General features: G+C 41.0%; 1 protein-coding gene across 5 annotated transcripts in view; it reads left to right on the top strand.

Annotated features, from left to right (window-relative positions):
• Positions 1–19,532, top strand: part of LOC105676114 (paired box protein Pax-6-like) — an 84,540-nt gene that overhangs the window by 42,962 nt on the left and 22,046 nt on the right. For all 5 annotated transcript variants that reach the window (XR_010890304.1, XM_067355414.1, XM_067355413.1 and 2 more), the window contains 2 exons: positions 7,515–7,705; positions 8,003–8,112. Coding sequence is in view for 4 of the 5 variants with exons in the window: in XM_067355414.1 (XP_067211515.1) it covers positions 7,515–7,705; positions 8,003–8,112 (301 nt within the window). In the remaining variant the exon portion in view is untranslated. The remainder of the gene's footprint in view (positions 1–7,514; positions 7,706–8,002; positions 8,113–19,532) is intronic.

The raw sequence follows: 19,532 nt of genomic DNA, 5'->3' as shown, positions 1-19,532 counted from the left end.
GCGTCCGTTACTCGTCAGTCTTGCCTTCTTCTCCTCGCGTCTCCGACAACCTCGGTATCCCCGCGAGTGCCAGATTCCTTCGCCGTTCTCTTCGTCGTCCTTTTGCACCGTGCCTCTCTTTACGCCATGCTACTCGAATGCTATCAGCCATCTGATCGATCATCGTCCGTTTCATGTTGAACATCGAGATCGTGCGGACAATTCGGAATCTTTCTTCGTTCGATCGGTTTGATACGCGTGACCAGTTCGTTAAATATTCGCGAAATTACACAAAATGTAAAATTTCCAATGCCGTCTTCTTTCGAAAAATGTTCGTCAGTCACGGATTGCAAACGTCACTTAATCGTCAAAAGATATTGCAGATAGTTCTAAATCCAATCGTCTATTCGTCTTGATTGGGTTTACGTAAAACGTTCATCGGCGCACGTGTGGCAGGTTCGTTAAACGTTTTGCAAAAATAGGCCACGTGGCAATTTCTGTGCCAAACCGGAGCATCTCCCCCTCGTCCTCGCTTCCGTAACGCTTCCATCGTTCGGTCTTGAATCGCAAGAGTCCAAAGAAACCGGAGGGGGCTACTCGTACGAGAGGAGGCAATAACGCGTGACGCGTGGCGTCCACGCCACCCCCGTGCTATCCGAGGGAACCCCCGGCGCGCCGCTAAATACTGAGTGCCCCTCTTGGACGCTACCGGCGGCGGTGAATCGCCGCCTTCAAGGTAGCCCTCGTATTGCCGAGAGTTACCCTCGACCGTTCCAGATTAAAAGCTGTGATTATACGTGGCATCAGACACCCCTTCTCCGCTCCGCCAACCCGATTCTCTTACTCCTGCGGATGGAAGACTGCCTGTGCGCTTCTTTCTCCCCTTCGTTCCCCCGGTCCTTTTTCCGCCGCTGCCGTATTTTGGAATCGCCCCTACGCCACTCCCAGCTCTTTCTCTCTCGCCCGCTTCGCTCTCTCCGTGGCTCTTTCTGTTTAAATTGCGAATACCGCGCGTTCCTCTCGGCTTCTATTTAAATGTAATTTGTATCTTGCCCGCGCGCGACCATTCGACTCTTCTCCGTTCTCTCTTTCTCTCTCTCTCTCTCTCTCTCTCTCTCTCTCTCTTTTGTTTCTCTCGCTATCTGCGCACACGACTGCCCGTAAACACATGTGTTTGGTCGATAAGTCTTTCCCTCGTGCATTCTATTGTAATTTGTGTCGTATGATTTACAATTCTTATTATATAACAATTACAATTGTTTTTTTCACCATACAAGGATATTTACAATTTTTATTACAGTCATAATTTTTACTGTAGTACGCAGTTTTTATCATATCACAATCGTGTAATTTTTTCATACAGCAATCGCGTTTTTCATTGTGTACATTTCTACTTGATTTCGTCCATCTCGCAATCTTGCCTAGCGCTAATCTTTCGCTACTCTCCCTCTTCGGACCGATAATATTCCACCACACTGCTGGAATACGATCCACGGTGTGGAGCTAGGATCGCACCAAGTTTCTTGGCGGTTCGTGCGATAAATCAAACCGACTATGATAACTCCTGGAATAATGGCTCGCGAGATAACGATACACCGGGGTAAAATCGTCTCCGTCGTCTGGAATTGGCTCGGATACTTTCGCGCCTCGTTCGCACCTCGTAGCACGTTATGCTATTCCACTGTGTTTCAAACTTTTGATTTAGGAGGTAATAATAAAATTGCATCTTCCACCGTTAATTAAAAAATTTTAGTTTAAACTATATTACTATCTTTAAATAAGTAGCGCATTTTTTCGCAGAGTTGTCTCGATTTGAAATAGATAAAACAAGTGAAGTTCGAGATTTTTCATGATATTGCATATTTTTATCTTGTTCTTTTTAAAGCAGAAAATCGTTTGCGCAATTTATATCGAAAATTTTCTCCGTGTACATATGCAATATTGATAATCATGTTTTTAATCATAAAACTATCGAACAACTTTCGAATTCTTATAAGATGAAATAATGAGATAGATGACGCTAGAGATATTCATAAGTATAATATTCGCGATCGAGAGGACACACACACACTGATCTATTATTCGCCCCAACGAACGAAGGTGCGACATGAATATTTCGAGTTATCAGATCGAATTAACTGGGGCCCGCTAACGCGGCTGTCATAGACGCACATAATAGAGATGTCAGCCTCTACGATCGTCCGTCTCTCTCCTAGTTTTTTCGTCTCCGATCTGATCCCAGCAGAATTTCCCACGCGACCTAGGGCGGTGACTCTTTGTATGACAACGTTGCGCTATTGCGGAGGGTGCAGAATTTATACTAGAATCCCCGTATCGACGCGTGGCGTGCCTGTTACTGCTGTTTTTCAAATCTCCGAATTGGTCACAATTGTAATTGCGAATAATCGCCGAGAAATTGCGCGTCTTTCTTGTTTTTTATGCCAACCGTTGTAGATGCCTAGACATCTATAAAAATTACCAAACTACTGTCCAATCATAAAAATCTTATTTAAAGTTGTGGCCACAAAAAAAATTTGTGGCGGTTACACGTAATGGTACAACGCGACACGCTATCATTATCTTGGTACAGAATACAGCCGAGTGTGAAACCCGTGATTTCGATGCTCGTGCGGGGCCGCACCTCTGCACCCTCGATCGTCGTGCGATCCAGAGGGGTGGCTTAATGACAGGTTATGGCATTTTGCTCACTTTCGACTCGCGCATACGCGGCTTCTGTACGCAGGATATCGCCAGCACGTGCCGAAGTATCCTCGCACCCCCACAGTTCCAGTTTCAAATACCAAACACGCGTGCAGGAAGCACAGAGATATAATGTGCGAGTAATGTAAGTCCCGATTAACGCGCCGTGTCAATGGAGATCATAGATTTCATAACGCTGTCCATCTTCATTTGCATTCACGTTAGAAGCCGATTATCACTGCTTTGACGCTACGCGACACGCTTCTCTTTAAAATCTCATTATTTCAGCATCTGAAAGTGCAAGAAGGGAATATAATTAGTCAATACTCGCATAACAAATAAATTTATTAATAATATATAAGAGATTGCAATGTCTTTGACGCGCTTTTGAAAAATCATAAAATCGTATTTCTTACTAAAAAGCATATTTCTTTTAATGTGGAAATCAACAACTTATTATTATGTAACATTAACAAAAAAATATAAAAATTTTATTAAAATTTATTATTTTTCACGTTTCTTTTTTTTCGTAAAATAGAAGCAATAAAGTTGTATTCCTTCAATGTATTTATACAACTGAGAAGAATTTGCAACTACATTTATATCTCTTCCAAGTATACTCTGTAACTTTTGAATAAGTTTTATGAAGTGCTTCTGATTACACGTGTCGAATCGCCCGGCTATTATTTCCAGGATGTTTTCATGATAATAAAACCGTGCTGTATAGCGGGCTCGTTTGGACCCCCAGGATAACGGAAGTAGTCTGAATGGAGAGGAAAAGAGAAAGTTGTGGCACCCTCGTGTTCTTCCGCTCTCTTCACGGTTAACACCCTCGACTCGTACATACATATGAACGAGCCGGGGCAGGAAATACGCGACTACCGCGAATAAGCACTCGTAAAAATTGCAGCCACACTCTCTGTGAACAGTTCCTACGTGTTAAGAGATAATATACGCACTATTATGTAGACTCTGCGTCGTTTGTAATATCGCGGAGTCTGTCTGTATGGTGATTAAAAATTCTCCTTTGCTTGTGCATTCGACTTGCAGCGCTAAAATTAGATTTTATGCAACTCATTCGAGATACAATACATGTTATAAAATGTAGCTTTTTACGAAAGACATCATTTAGATGCTCAAAAAACAAATCTAAAAATTTCTTAAATAATTAAATATTAATCAAATTTTATTGAATTAATTTACGTTGTCTTTAAAAATAGTTATGCGAAAAGTTTTACTTCATTCAACTGCGGTCTACTAAAAATATCATTATTTTTGGAGCAAAAGAGATTTCCCGCTGGACAACTATCGTAGAAGTGTCGCGTGAGAGTAATATTATGACGTCTCTATCCAGCACCCTCTTTAAGAGATCGACCACCCTCGAGCTCTTCACGCTTCATGCTAATTTCATCGATCCGATGCCGGCTTCTTCCTCTTGCGCCACGTTTTAAGCTCTCGCCGCGTGTCCGCTTTTGTGCGCGTCGCGTATGGATGGAGGATAATATCTACGCTCCTTTTATGCTATTCGCGTACCACGCTGCTCGGCGCTGTAACCATGCAAAAATCGAGAATCCCATTGTCAACGATGAGCCTATAAAACGTGCGAGCTCTTGCTTATTCTTTTTTTTTTTTTTTTTTTTTTTTATTCTTCCGATCTTTTTTGATTAAAATATCAAAATTTTTATTTTTATTACTGAATAATTTTGAGAGGAATTATTTTTAAATTTTACATTTTGATAAGGTTTGTTTAAATTTAAAGGAAAAATCCGTCTTTGTTAACGATCTTCCTGTTTACACTCTTAAAACTTATTTTAGAAGAGACTGCTTTAAAAGCAAACAATCTGTCATTAAAATTTAACGCGGTAGTGAAGTGATCTAGAAAAACCTTCTTCAAGATCGGTCCAAGGAAGAAATGTCTCGATACCTCACAGTTTCACAAGTGCCTGCCTGGCTCGCCACAAAAGCGGATCCATTGTGGTATCGATTTCCAGAGCAATAGCGATCTCCACGAATAATGACGGGGGTGACACACGTCGTAAATATATCGCAACGGTGGTTGAGAAGCAACCAGTACGATATTTGCGGTTGACGTCAATCAAAAAACGGTCAAACAGGACACTCAATGTCGCGCGAGGTGCCGATTGTCCTTTGACAGGCAGCCGTCGCTCGTCGGGTTCCTGGTATTGTCGCCAAGTACCTTCTTTGTGCGCGACAACGACTTTTCATTGTGAATCGGTTTTGACATCGGCCAACTTCACAAGCGCAGTTTGGAATCGTCTAGGAACCGACTTGCCTAATTCAGAAGATTGCATGGATCTCCGCGCTCCGTTAATTGCGTAGAAGTGAAATAATCCGTTACTAAGAATCTTACATCATTGAAATCAAAATATTGATATAATATTAAAAAGAAAAACAAATATTGTTTTTTCTGCTTTATGTAATATTTTTTACATCTTTCTCAAATTTATTCGTTTATTTCGAAAGAAATTTGTTTCAATTTTTATCAACTTGAGTTAAAAGAATGATCTTTGATAGCTATAATTTAAAAAATAAACATGTTTTGCATTGCGTAACTTTCTATTATATTTTCTCACGGAACTATGCATTTGAATTATTCCAATATATTTTAAAGTCAGAAACTTTTAAGTATAATCTCGCGTCAATTTATTGTCTACTGACCTACTCAAACTCTCTCTCTCTCTCTCTCTTATATCACGGAGGTTGTTAATCTACTGACGAAAGCTATTTGAATCTTCGGAGGAACGAGAAGGCAGGATGTTTTGGACATCAGTGTCGGAGACAAGACGAGGGGAGAGTGGCGGTGACGTCTCTTTCGTGTCAGCGGCGGAGAGACACGACGAGATCGTGTGGTTGTGTGGTGGCCGTCGTGGGCGCCGAGGGGGATGACGCTCCGCTCCAGTGGTGGGTCCGAGATGTCAGCTCGTTTCAAAGCCGTGGAACCCTGACACCGGGTCTAACAAACCCTGGGGAACGAGTATCTCCTATGACCGATTCGGCGTTCTGTCGCCGGTACCGTTCCAGCATCCGATTTCTCGTGTTTCTCATCCTGCTTTCTAATCCAGCGCGTGCAATAAAATATAACCAAGATACAATGCGCGCGCGCGAATAATTATAACAAATTCTTCCATAGTTGTTTTTATTCTAACTTTGGTAACGAATTTATTAACTAATGTATCTATGTGAAGATATAACACTTTGTTTTCAAAATTTCGCATCCACTTCGCAGTCAAGCGAGTCGGCGTACAGGAAGAACTTTCGCGGACACATTAATTCTCGATACTCTTTACGACGCGAAAGGGTGGAGTTGAAAAATTCGACATTCTACTACGCTCTTAATGCGACGTCGCTTGCCACGACGCGCGTGGCATAGTACAAGAGTGCAAAGGAATAAATTACGAAACTATCGGCAGCAGAAGAACATACCGCTTTAGTTTCGTGAGAATTCTTTTATGGCTTTGTCAGAATTTATACGAGCTGTAAGTGACAGAAGCGGCAAAGGCAGTCCGCAGAAGAAGACAAATAAAAGATACGAAAATAAAAAGAGCGACCTCGTCGCTCAGAAGATCGTAAATTCTTCGTCCACGTAGATATTTCATTGCGCTTGTGTATACTTACATGCGCAAAATAGTTGGATCGCTCATACACACTATATTGTAAACATAAACTAATTCTTTTGTTTCTATTTGACACAAGTAGGTTATTTTCAAAATTATTTACGAACGAAAATTAAATAATCGATGAATGTAGTGTAGAAAACAATTTTAAAGAAACTGAATAACATTGGATAAAACTGTAATTTATTGATACAAGTAGAAAAAGCAGAAAGAATTAAAAAATAGTATTTAAATATTAATTTTTGATTAATCGAATTAAAAAATGAACGATATAAATCATATATATGTGTATCTGTGTATAATATTTGCTCTCCCAGATTCCTTGTTAAAATCTTCCATCACAAGAGTATCAAACACGATACACTGTGGCGTTATCAGTATGCATCAGTTGCGGCGCGCACTTAGAGGTTTAATAGCAATTCTCGAATTTTGGTATGGGAGTGTGCGCAAGAGCGTTAACCCGCGCGCTGCGCCGCAAACGCGCGAGTGCGTACTTACATCGGCAGAAGCCAAGTCCCCTTGGAGTGGCGCGGAGACGGATATAATTGAAGGCGGAGGTAATTAACTTCTCCTCGTGTAGCGCGCCGCACCAGCAGCCGCTCACCGCATCGTTTTAATTACCGCTCTCGTCGCATTTCATCGGGCAGAAGTGCCTCCGCGCTTCTCTTTCTCCTTTCCGGAGAATCTTCGCATCACTCTCTCCGCACACTTCGCGTTTATGATAAATCCGATATCACGGAGGAAGAAAGAACACAAGATTCATTTTTCAGAACTTACTTCAAAGGCGTTTTCGGGAAAAAATTCTTTCTTTGTGACATTTATGACATCATTTAAAAATTCGAGATATGAGAAAGAAATTAACTAGACGAAAACATCAAGAGAAGAGAAATACACTTTCTTGTGAAGTGTCAGGAAATGCTGAGTTACGCAACTGAGAGATTATTTTTCGATGGCGTATATATACGTTGTACGCAGCGAAAGAGTTAACAGAATTTTAACTTAAAACGATTACTTTTTTTTACAAATCTGCACAATGATTTCATCCGATCATTGTCAATTAATAGTGTGATCTTTTCACGAAATGCAACTTGTATCATACATCAGTGAGTTAAGCGCGCAGTATAATAACTGCACGCTCACCTAATTACGCCTGCTACGATTAGCCTGTTTTATACATCGAGGAATTCATTTGGCTTGCAGGTATCCTCGATCAACAGGGTACTGAGGAATCTGGCCGCACAAAAGGAGCAGAGGCAGCAGCAGCAACAACAGCAGCAAGGGGTGGGCGCCGTAGGAGTTGGCGTCGGTGCCGGTAGTCCGGCGGAGAGCGTTTACGATAAACTCAGGCTACTAAACGGGCAGACCACCGGCTGGCCACGTCCCAATCCCTGGTAAAACTAACACCCATTGGCAGATATATTCGGTGCTTGATATACAATGGCATTACGTAGAAAATGCATTCTGATTCAATGATAAGAAATATAATTTTATACCACGTTTTTTAACTTTCTATTTTATTTGCCGTAAAAAGAAGATCCAAAAATAATCGATTGTATTAAGAATACATCACGTAGAGTAAGATTACGTTTTTTTTAATCAATTTTCGTTTTTGTCACGCAAGATTAATCCTCGTAGTGTAATCTTACTTCATTATAGCGTGCTTCTGCTAAGAACAGTCATTGTTTTAGGTATCCGTCGAGCGCGGGAAGCCCATTTTCGTCGATACAATCTAGTTTGAGTCCGAGCCATTGCACCTCTTTACCACCGGATCCAGCGGACATATTGCACGCGAAGAAAGGTAAGTTTACATCTCTCAATAATCTATATATAATAATAATTTTCCAGCGGGCGCAAATTTTTTCTTTGCAATCTTGACGAAACATTTTTTCAATACGTCTTAGAAATGTGACTTAAACATTCAAAAGAATCGCAATTTATTAAAACAAATTCCGCGCTTTTAACCAAAGCTATATAGCAGAAGGTTTCGCTCATATGCATGACAAAAGCCTTCGACAATTGTTGGCGCACGATATTCTTGTCTGCGTTAAAGCGTTAGTGTGAAACGCAAATACGTGTGTGGCGGAGTAGCCACAGGCGGCGGGCGGGAGGGGCGCGTTTTAATTAATTAATCTGTCGGCCCAAACGATACTAATATCAATGTAATTCCGTCGGTGGGTCCCGCGGTTCGCCACACGCATGTGTGCAACGCTTTTCCGGTAATAATTTTCCGGTAACGTTTAAGCGCGGTCTTCTCTCTCGAAACGTAGAGAAACAGAGAAATGCGGAATGGAGCAGCAAACGTGCGATAGAGAGACAGAAAGAGACAGAAAGGGTCGAGTGGTGGCCGGGGATGGCGGGGGTTGTAGGGGGTTGCGTAGAAACGTGGTTGCAGTCGACCGACCAACCCACGCGAAACTACTCCGCCACCGACGGCGTGTTTCCCTCCCCTGCTTGCCCTTGCGCGCGTTCTCTTTGGCGGCACATCAAACGCGCGACTTCTTTCCCCGCGCTTTCCGTTGCCGCCGCGACGCGGGGTGCGTCAGGCGCAACGAAAAAACAATTCCCTCAATTTTTTATTTATTACTTGTCTTACGAGTCTTGCCAATCGCGAGGAAAAATTCGCAATTATTTGCAATTATTCACTCGCACGACGGATGAGACAATGATACTATGCATCACCTGATTAAATGACATACAATCGATAAATTCTTTGCAATATTTAAGAATTTCTTGTAGAACTTGAGTTATGGAAATTTTTATAGTTTTAATATATTTTCTTTATTTAGAAAAACTATTGGAATTCTTGGAAACAGACAAACTATTTCTCAATAACAAAGGCATCATCTTCGCACGATCTTTTATTAATATGCATGTTTGATTATCATAATTATACTTTCATGAAATATCGAACAATTATTAATTAGTATGCCGATTAGTCTTTTATCATAAAAAGTCGCCCTATAAAGAGTTGTTAGAAATTGAAGTGCTAATCAGCAGATTATATATGAATCGATAATATATTATCACCATGTATAACCATTTACACACTATAGCATTATAGAACTGATTATTCGTTTGACAATTACATTAATAACATAATCAAAACGATTTACGATTTATCTGTTAACATCATTAATAATATTACATACTTCTTCAAATAACGTACTATCGTAGGCAACTCCTAGTCAGCATATTATTTCGTATTATTCGTATTCCAATCTTGTAGAAGGGGTTGAGGAAGGGGGCACACAATCAAATATGGTAACTGTAGCGAGCGTTCAACCGCATGCGGGCCCCGGGGGCCGGATTATCGGTGCGTTGCTGCGGGGGTGGCATAGGGTAACCGTTTATAGGATAACCCGTGTCAGGAGGGTTGTTTCACCCTCCACACCCTCCCGCCAACGTCTCTCTATCTCTCCTTGGGCGTCTATCTCGTCCGCGCGTATCCTCTCTAAGTATCTCGACTGTTGTCGATGTGTCGGTCGAAACGGAAGACCCAACGACGCCTCCGGCCAATCACGCAGCAACCACCCCCCGTCTGTCGAAAAAGCAAAGCGAAAGTAGATTACGGCGCAATCATCGCGCGAGCTGCAGGCGCCGCTTGTTTCCGCTCGCCCCGATAAGAGATTTTTCGATCTGGTCTGATTCGTATATAACACATTTTGTTTTTAGAAAAATCTGCATTAAATTCAGAAAGAATCCCGGCGTTTCAATCTTTCGTTAAGAATTTCGTGCAATATAAACTATCCGTTTCTTTTTAATTATGTTCCATTCTCGTGTGAGTGAATGTGCGATTTTTTATAGTAACTATTATTTTTGAAATTATAAAGAAATGAAAATTTGCAATAATAGAAAGAACATTTTTTCGTATCAGTAGCATCGGAAATTGAACTCATCAATACAATCTTCGCTTTTAACGAGACGATATTGCCGTTCAACATTCGTTAATTATTCGTTACGCATATTAAAGTAAACCCTTCGTCACAACGTTATTGTAAGCACTCTCTTATGTACACGCGCTCCTCAAAGGGAGTTATTTAAGTCTTCAGCGGTTCTCCCGATAACGTCGATACCTTTGTGTCAGAAGGGACGTCGCGTTTATCACACTTTCTTCGCGCTTTCTATAAAGAGTTCGCGAGATAGAGCCCAACCAGCAAGGGCGCAGATGTACTTTTCTTTTCTTTTCATATTTTTTTATTTTTGTCGTTGATCGTAAAAAACTCTGTTGTTACTCCTCACTTTCATTTCTCAACGTCCTTAACGAGTTACGGAAAATAGATCAATAGAACTAATTTTCCTTGAAACGGTTTTAATACCAAGAAAAAATCTGTAGTTGCCTTGAGAGCAAAAGTAATTCTGTCACCCTGGCAAATTTTTTAACGTTATTTTTTATTGCTAGTGTCTGATAATAAAAAATACATAATTACGCTAAAATTATATTTTTGATTTATTTGCAAAAAACTGTGAAAAACTCTTGAAAAGATATTCTTATACAAATATAATTTTTTTAAATCAGATCTAGTTATGATAATTTAACTAATATATATTGTTAAACTAGTTTAAGGGATGATTTATCTTTTGAATTTGTAGTTTACGATCACAGCAAAGTAGTAAAACATTTGTGCATAAGAATAATTATACTAGTTTCTTGTTTTCTGATGTATTATTGAGTGCCATCGAGTGATCGAACAAACGCATATTTGTTCATCTCTACGTTAGTTCTCGAAACGTTATGCAGAAAACATTCTCCAAGTCGGCTAGCTTAGATATCATCGCGCATAGTCGTCGTGTTGTCGACATCACTGGGATATCTAGTGAGACTGATCCACAATGCGTCCCGGGGTTGCATTGTGCCGTGTTGCGCGAGACGAGACGAAGTACAGGCATGCAGAAGAATTTCACCAGAGGGTGGCGAGAGTACGGTATAAGCAGGTGGGGGAGACATAGAAAGAGGGAGAAAGAGAAAAGAGAGGTCGAGAGACGATAGGAGAGCGCGGGAAAGAGTCTCCATCGTAATCGAAAAACGAAAGGGCTTCAGGTCGTTGCAGCATTGTTTTTTCATCTCTCTAGACCTCGAATAGGCGTTGTTGCAGAGGAAACACGAGGATTCAAATGCCTTTCTGCGACTTTAATATCGCTGATACATGCACCGTGTATGCGGCAATATGAGCGCATTATTAGCAATGGTACATTGATGATAAAAAGTCAGCGATCACCGGCGCATTATTTTCGCTACTGATGCGACGTCAATATTTCCACAGTCAATTATGAAACGTTGTATGCTGAATCTTTTCAGCAATCTATTACATGAAATTTGTATAAAGTAGAAAAAGTTTAATCGAGGAGATACATTGCATAAAGAAATTTATTTCTAATTTTGTTAATTTTACGATCGCATCGATTAAACGATTCCTTCAGTTCTAGTTTTAGTTTTGATATTTGAACTTTAATTATAATTATGATTTTGATTTCTTGTTCGAGTTTGGAACAATATCAGTTGGGATATAAAATTGAGGACAAAGTAAATAAAAATGATTGGTTTTGGATTTGATGGAACCTCGCGCATTCAATTTTTCTACAACGCACGTATACGGCGGTCCAATGTGCTTTTATCACAAACGCCCTTGTCGTACTCCGTCCGCGGTGAGTCTCCCTTGCGAGTCCCTTCTTCCGGGTTTTCTCGTCTGCTGATCGAAGGCGCGCGCATATTCAGCTCTCTGCGGCATATTCGCTGATCTCCGGTTGAGATACAGAGGTAAAACAATATAATAGCTGCCTGCTGCACCCGCTACCACCGGGACCGAGGGTGCACCGAAGAAGGCATTATTGTCGGCCTTCTTTATCTCGCGAACCCGATCTCCATCCGTCATCCTTTTCGCTCTTTCTCTCTACCGCCTTCTTCGCTTTTCTTTCTCTTGAATTTTCTCTTGGTACGTAGATGCGCACCGCCGCAGCGATGCGACAGCTTTTATCACCGGCTGGCACAATGCGGTCTATACTTGTTTCCGTTCTGGTTGTTGTCTTTGTTATTGTCACTGTCATTTTTTCGCTGGTTCTCCCAGTTCTTAAGGTTGTACCTGTGCGGCATCATCCACGTTGCAACTTCCTCTAAAAAGTGTAGTGTTAATTTTTTAACTCTTTGACGCCTACATTAAATTTGTTGAAGCAAAGTAAACATTCGTTATTTACTGCAGTGTAAAAACAAAAGCTAAATCTTACCGTTACTTTGTTGATTACTCAGGTAATCAGTGAGACAAGTGAATGTATTACATAAAAAATTGGAGAACAAATTAAGAGGAATTAAAAGGTTAAATCTGAGAACTTTCACATTAAAACTGTTGCGTTCACATTAAAACTAAACGAGATAAATTTGTTGAAAACGAATAATCTCCGTGAGATTTCACACGCGTTGGGAAAGTTGCATTTAATACAATGTGCCATCGCGTCTTTCCTTTCAACTTGACCGCGAACCGCGATTCTTCTCGTTTCTGGCTATTTCGCAGCATTTCAGCGCGTCTCGACAGCCGTGGTCTCGATCGAAAATCCTCCGACGCTGCTGCATTTTTACGATCGAGTTTGAAATTCGATAGACCAAGATTTCCCGGTGCGCACAACCATGCTCCGACCCGGATATATCGGGCGGGCGTCATAGACGCATATGCTGCTTCGTTCTATTTCAGGATTCCAGTGCTCGATACCACACCCCCGCACGGCATTACATGGGTGACGTATAAACAGGAATATTTATGAGGTTGTCTCTCTCTCCCCGGTGGTATACGAGTGTGCACGTTGGTATTGCCACAGTGCATGGCGAAAGAGAGGGAAAGAGAGAGAGAGAGAGAGAGAGAGAGAGATCACGCAAGAGAGAAACTCTATGCATTGGATTCGCAGGTCAGTGGGTTGTCGCGTCGCGTCCCATCGCGTCGCGTCGCGTCGCCTCGCTACGCGTCACTCGAGCCTCGGTGTCACCGCGGCTCGATTTATCGCGTCCGTCAATCTACGAAGGCTGACCTCTCGTCGAGTCTCGGATTACCTACCTACCTACCTATCTATCCGCCGCGCCAGTAGGCGTGCGTTGCAACGCAATGTGCTCGCGTAACGCGTCACGTTGTCCCCTTTGTCTTCCGCTTTATTTCCTCGCGAGATACTCACGCTCGAGACGCACGCTCGATAGAAACCGAGATGGTCAGTCGTTATGTATTACGCTACACAAAATATTATGACCGCGTCTCCTCTCTTCTGCGGATTTTTCGAGATTTAAAATTTTCTTTTAGTTCCATCAACTGTAAGATCTTTTCACGTTTTTGCAATCATTTCTTAAATGTTTTTTTTTTATTGTAATTCGGAGATGTTTGCTGATATATAAATTAAAAGTACTCGTGCACTTTTAGTTTTGTTGGGAATTAATTTAACAATGATTTATGTAATTACGATTTTGTGAAGATTTTATAAAATCAACGCAACTTACTCAAAAACATAAAATAAAGATCGGAAGTCTGACGAACAATTTGTCGATCAGATTCAATTAATTAAAATTTCCGATCGGCATTTTTCGCTCCTACACAAGACCTTAATTTACGCGAATCTTTATTTATACGGTATTGTGCGATACATGGTAAGCTGCCAGGAATGAATTTGCTTAAACGACGGAATGAACCATAAATTAACGCGGCATGACGTTTAGATTCCGCTGACTAAAGGTGTGTCGATTAATAATGTACAGCGGCGCTCTATCTCTATCTCTCCTCTCTCTCTTCCGTGCCAGTTGCGCAAATTCCTGTTGAGATTTGCGTATCGAAAACAATACGCCGATCCTCTCCCTCCTATCGCGTCCGAGATAGTATTCGGAGGTAATCCCCGGGATCGAATCGTCATAATCCCCTTTGTGCCCGATATTTCACTGTGCAAAATCGCCAGTGCGATATCGACTTCACCGCACTCGCGACGATACGAGAAATTTCGGCTGTTGACTCGTATTGGGTGAAAATCGCACAAAATTTTGCGGCAAAACGTTTTAGAAAAAAAAAAAGAATTCATATCGTCACGCGTGTAAACGCGTTATATTTTTCATGCTTGTATCTTTTGCAGCGAAAGGTTTAACTTTCCAATATATTGCAAATTCCTAGCATTTGTGGGAAAATGCATGAATGTTGCATTCTACAAAGCGAAATGTTAGCTAAACAATACATATGATACAGCATGCTCAATAACAAATGCTTGATAAATAGAACAATTTCTCGTTGAAAAACGTAACAAAATATTTTTTCTCTACTTTGCCTTTAATTGATCACTATTACTTCTTCTAATTTTTATAATTTTTAAATTAAATATTTTAAAGGACAAATTTTTAGTTGAAGTTCTGTTAAACCCAAGTTGGTTTGAAATTATATAAAGAATATTGTATTTATTTAAGGCTGCAACCAACCATACAAAAATAATTGAAAATCAAAATTTTAATTAATACAAAAGTATTTTATTTTTGAATACAGGTAGTATTTCGATGTACTAAACTACTTGCCTATTAGTAAACACCCTGTATATCGTGCACCACACGTGTATCAAGAGAGAGGCAGAGAAAGCGAGGAAAAGGGCAGTAAACAGGGTGGGAGTGGAAGAGGGTGTCTTCCCCCTTCGGTTTTGTAATTCCTGCGTGTGCTGCGCGCAAATCATTCCGCTCGGACCGTTCGCGGTCTCGCCATTACGGACTTTCGACCGCACGCGGAAACCGCGATCGAGGAGAAATTCTTTTGCGATCGAACCAGTTCGCAAAACATGTAACGGAATCTGGAGATGAAATTCCTTCGAACGCGGCGAGAGCGCACAGATGCGGCGCGCACGTTGCGATGGCCGGCGTCGCGAATTCAACGCTTCCGCTCCGATAAAATCTCTGGTAGCTTCAAAATTCTTCGCCAAAATTCGTACAGTGGTAAACTTTATTATGGCATAGTTCAGAACACATAATATTAAAGCAAGAAAAATAATAAAATATACACATATACGATAAAATAATAAGTAATTTGATTTCTTTAAATATATGTTAAAATTATCGGCGTTTTTGCGAGCGAAAAATCCAGGAATAAATATCGATTGCGGCTAAGATCAAGTAGATCCGAAGTAGATAGACCTAGCAATAAATATATTAATGATCCTATATTTTTATTAAAGAATATAGAAAAAACATTTTGCTCAGAAATACGATAAAAGAAATGTAGCTAATATTGTTTTCTAATGTTTGCACATTCCGTATCGGTGCACCGTCTGTCTGATGTGAGATTGAATCCTTATCTTCATTCTACGTCCCTTATATCTCGTCCTTATATTCCATCGTTTATCGACATATTCCTTAACGGAAGGTTAACGGAGGGTTAAGTTCCCTTTTGCTCCCGTTCTTCCTCTCTTCGCAACCCCCTCTCTCCTGTAACTCCGCTCAACCTTGCGAGCATCCGTCAACTCGCCGTCGTCTGTTGGAGGGGGGTAACGCGTGAGAGAGTGACAAAGTGGAATAAGAACGATAAGGGCGATAGTTCCCGATCTATCGATTTTAAACCCCAAGGTGTCGCGCTTACGTCGAGCCGACGCACCTTTTTTTTTTTTTATAGATTTCCAATGAGTCGTAAGAGACTGAATAAAGAGACGCTAATTGCGGACGCGTTTTTCTCCCCCCACGTGTCACTTCGACTTCGTAGGCCTCAGCATCCGGCGGCCCGTCGGGACGGAGGAGGACGGGGGTGATGCCTGAGAGGGTGACAAAGTGTCTCAGCAAGCGCGAAGGGAGGGCAGGGAGGGGGAGGACGGCAGTAAGGCGGAGATCTCTTTCCTCGCACGTTACTTCCTTCGACCCTTCGACGAGACACACGGGTAGGGTTGACTGATCTGCCTCGTAATGCCAATCGATATACACACTACACACAAAGAGAGCGAACCACCCCCCGGTGTGACACGTCGACCGACGCTCTTTTAGGCAACGTTCACACGAGCGAGTACCTACTCGCCCCGCCGATGCGTCTGCGAGAGACGAAGAAAGCAGGGGGAACTCGCATACGTGACGAGTGTATGAATAATGCCGAGATACGCGCGCCGTGTCTAAAGCTCTTTTTACACCACCTAAATCTTGCCTTGTGATAAAATCCCATCGTTAATTACAAAAATAATGGATCGAAGATTAATCTTTAATATGAAAATTATAGACTCTGCGAATTTGATTACACCTATTTATATCTGGCGTTTAATGCCTTCATAAAAATGAAATAACTTCCAATTTTACAGATAAGATATTCTAAACCTAATTCGTAATTTTATTCTAATTTTAATTTTAAGATATTTTGATATATTTTCTGTATTACAAGATGGGTAAAATTATATACGTGTGTAAAATAAGTTTAAGAAGTAAGGAAATATCTGCGAGAGATGCGTTTGGTATAAAGGGCGTCGAATCTAAATTCCGCGTTTTCACGAAGTTAGATGGGCGGGCATGGCGGTAAGAGATCAAACCGCCTTCGCTTTACAAGAAAGACACCCCGTATAAGAATTCAAACTACAGTAAACGCACCCTCGGAATTCGTTACAAGTCGCTCGGAGTCGAGAGGCTCGTTCACAGTTTTATCGCGTCTCTCACGACGTCAAAATTTGATACAAAGTTGCATTCAGTTTATCGAGCATTCTTCAAAATAAACGATAGCTTTAGAAATACATACATAGGTTTGCAAAAATATTAAAATTATGTTTGAATGTTTGTTTAGAAAAATGTTACGAGAGCCAAACTTATCAGAAGTGATATTACGATAATAAAGAATTAAATAATTTAAAAATAATCGCACAAAGAGAATTTCTATATAAAATCATTCGATAATTCCTATTAAGTTATAAATGTTTGAGTTAGATTAATTGCGTAATTGGATGAATTAAACAAAATTTTTTATTTCGTGTTATTGCGATATTAATAATAATATTTAGTCAAATTATCATTAAAGAAAAATTGATCTAAATACGTAACTAAAAGAATATTCGATGAATCTAACACTATGTATACTGTGAAATAATATATTAAAAATTATGGAAATAAGAGAAAATATGTCGACATATGGTCATATATAGTCGTGACGAACAATGAATTACGCAAGATTGCTGCTCGCCGATCAGTCACCTGATGTTGCATAATGTTTTAGCATTGCAAAGTCACGCCTATCGCGCGCTATCCATCGATTGAATTATGGTCCTCATGCGTGCAGAATTTCATATGATTTTATTTCGCGATTGACCTAATATGAGCCGCTCGGCAAAACAGCGGCATAAGTCATACATTCTTCATTTTATAAAGGAAAGTTTCTCCGAACGCTCTTTTAATTTAAAATTCGAATATCTTTGATTGCAGTTTATTTATAGTTTTAGAAAGAGCAATTGTTTCAAGACTTTTATCATTTCAAAATAATTATGAGTAAAAGTTAATATAAAAATAGTGTGAAGAGTTGGATTTTTAAATTTATAATCTTATTTTATTTCAATGGTGGTTGATATTCGCAGTCTGTATTCCACGAAACACTCCTGGCTGGCTCAATAATGTCTATGGACACCGTGCTCCCTTTCTCCATTGAATTCCTATTAATTCAACGATATTAATCAAAAAGCGACTTCTCTCTCGTCATAGCGTATCTCATTGTTTTCAGTCGAGACCCCTCTTTCGACTCAATATCGACATGCCCTGTGACGCAATGCGTTCGTTTCACCGACGCTGCACGAACGCACCGACATATATAGACACAAGCTCGCGTATCCGCGCGCGATATATGCAGCTCGTGAAAACTGCGAGGGATACGCCGACAGAAGAAGGAAGGATCACAAAGGCCGTCATCGTCGTCGTTGCGACCGAGCGAAAGCAGGTGCCGACTTCGAAAGAGCCGAAAAGAGTTCGACATGCTTGTCGACGGGGGATCTCCAATCACCGTCGACGGTAGTGCGCTCTCGTATAGAATGCATATACGGCAGCCACGTATTTTTCCTCCTTCTCCCTTCCGCCGTTTTTCCATTTTTTATTGTTGTCTTTGCGACCCTCCGCGCCGCGTGGGGTCGTACAGTGAATCCTCGAGTGAAAGGAGAAGACGCTTGAAGAGCGCGAAACAATTTGAAATTGCAGACAAGACAAAGAGCGCTTAGAAATAAATGTTATGGAGTTTATTATAATTTTATACAACATATGACAAAACAAGTTTTATTATTTTTAAAATGTCTAATATTCAAAAAGACATTATCTTTTTTTTTTTGGTGGTTTTAGCATGTAAAAGTAAAAAAAAACTTTTCTTTATACGTGAAACAATCCTCGCGAATTTTATTACATTATTGTAGCGCAAAGTCACAGTGCAAAATTCTATTGCCACCTAAAGCTAACTGTTTTGAACCGGTGATGCACGAAACGCTCGTATTTCTTCCCTCGCGAATCCTGAGAACCTGAGGAGGACATCGGCTTGGCCGCGTTCCCACCGGCGCCGCGGGAGCCTCCCGCTATTTTCTTAATCTGGCACCGTGCACGGACCAAACAAACGGACGGCCCGCGGTGTGTGTCCACGCTCACACACACACACACACACACACACAAAAGCGAAAATACACGCGAGTCGCCACTACCCTCCTCCGTAACCTCCGCAATCACACAAACCGCGAGAAAGCTAACCCTGTAGAAATGGATCGACGTCTGCCGCTACCACCACCACCGCAGGACCAGATGTCACCCCTGTGTGACTTCCAGCATCTTTTCTTAGCTACCCTACCCTTCTTCGTCGCGGTTTCTCCCTCTTTGTTCTTGCTCCTTCTCTAATTCATTTTTATTGACGTCCCTCTCCTCCGCCTTTTCCGTCGCGGCCTCTCCTCAGGTGCTCCGAAATTATTATCGTCTCTCACAACCGCGCCTCCCGGAGCCTTTGTTCCTCGCGAATCGGCCAGGACTGTTCGCGGCGAGCTATTTCTTTTCTCCTCTGCCGCGCCACGAACGAGTTGTCAATCTAGAGTAAAGATGTTTGCTAGAATAATATTTTAAAAATAGCAGCATGTGTTGGGAAAAAAATTATTTACTTGAATTTATCTTTTATTTTTATCCCTATATATATTTACACTTCAGGTGTTTGTTTCATAAAAATATATCAGAGTGACGGTCAGTACATCTACATTAATTGTGGCAATAGATTAAGTACGATATTGTTTATTAAAGCACTGCTTCTTTTGTTTTGT

The sequence above is a fragment of the Linepithema humile genome, chromosome 5 (genome assembly GCF_040581485.1).
Source record: "Linepithema humile isolate Giens D197 chromosome 5, Lhum_UNIL_v1.0, whole genome shotgun sequence".
Classification (NCBI taxonomy): Eukaryota; Metazoa; Arthropoda; class Insecta; order Hymenoptera; family Formicidae; genus Linepithema; species Linepithema humile.
Note: the sequence above shows the minus strand (reverse complement) of the source record. Positions and strands in the feature narration are given on the sequence as shown.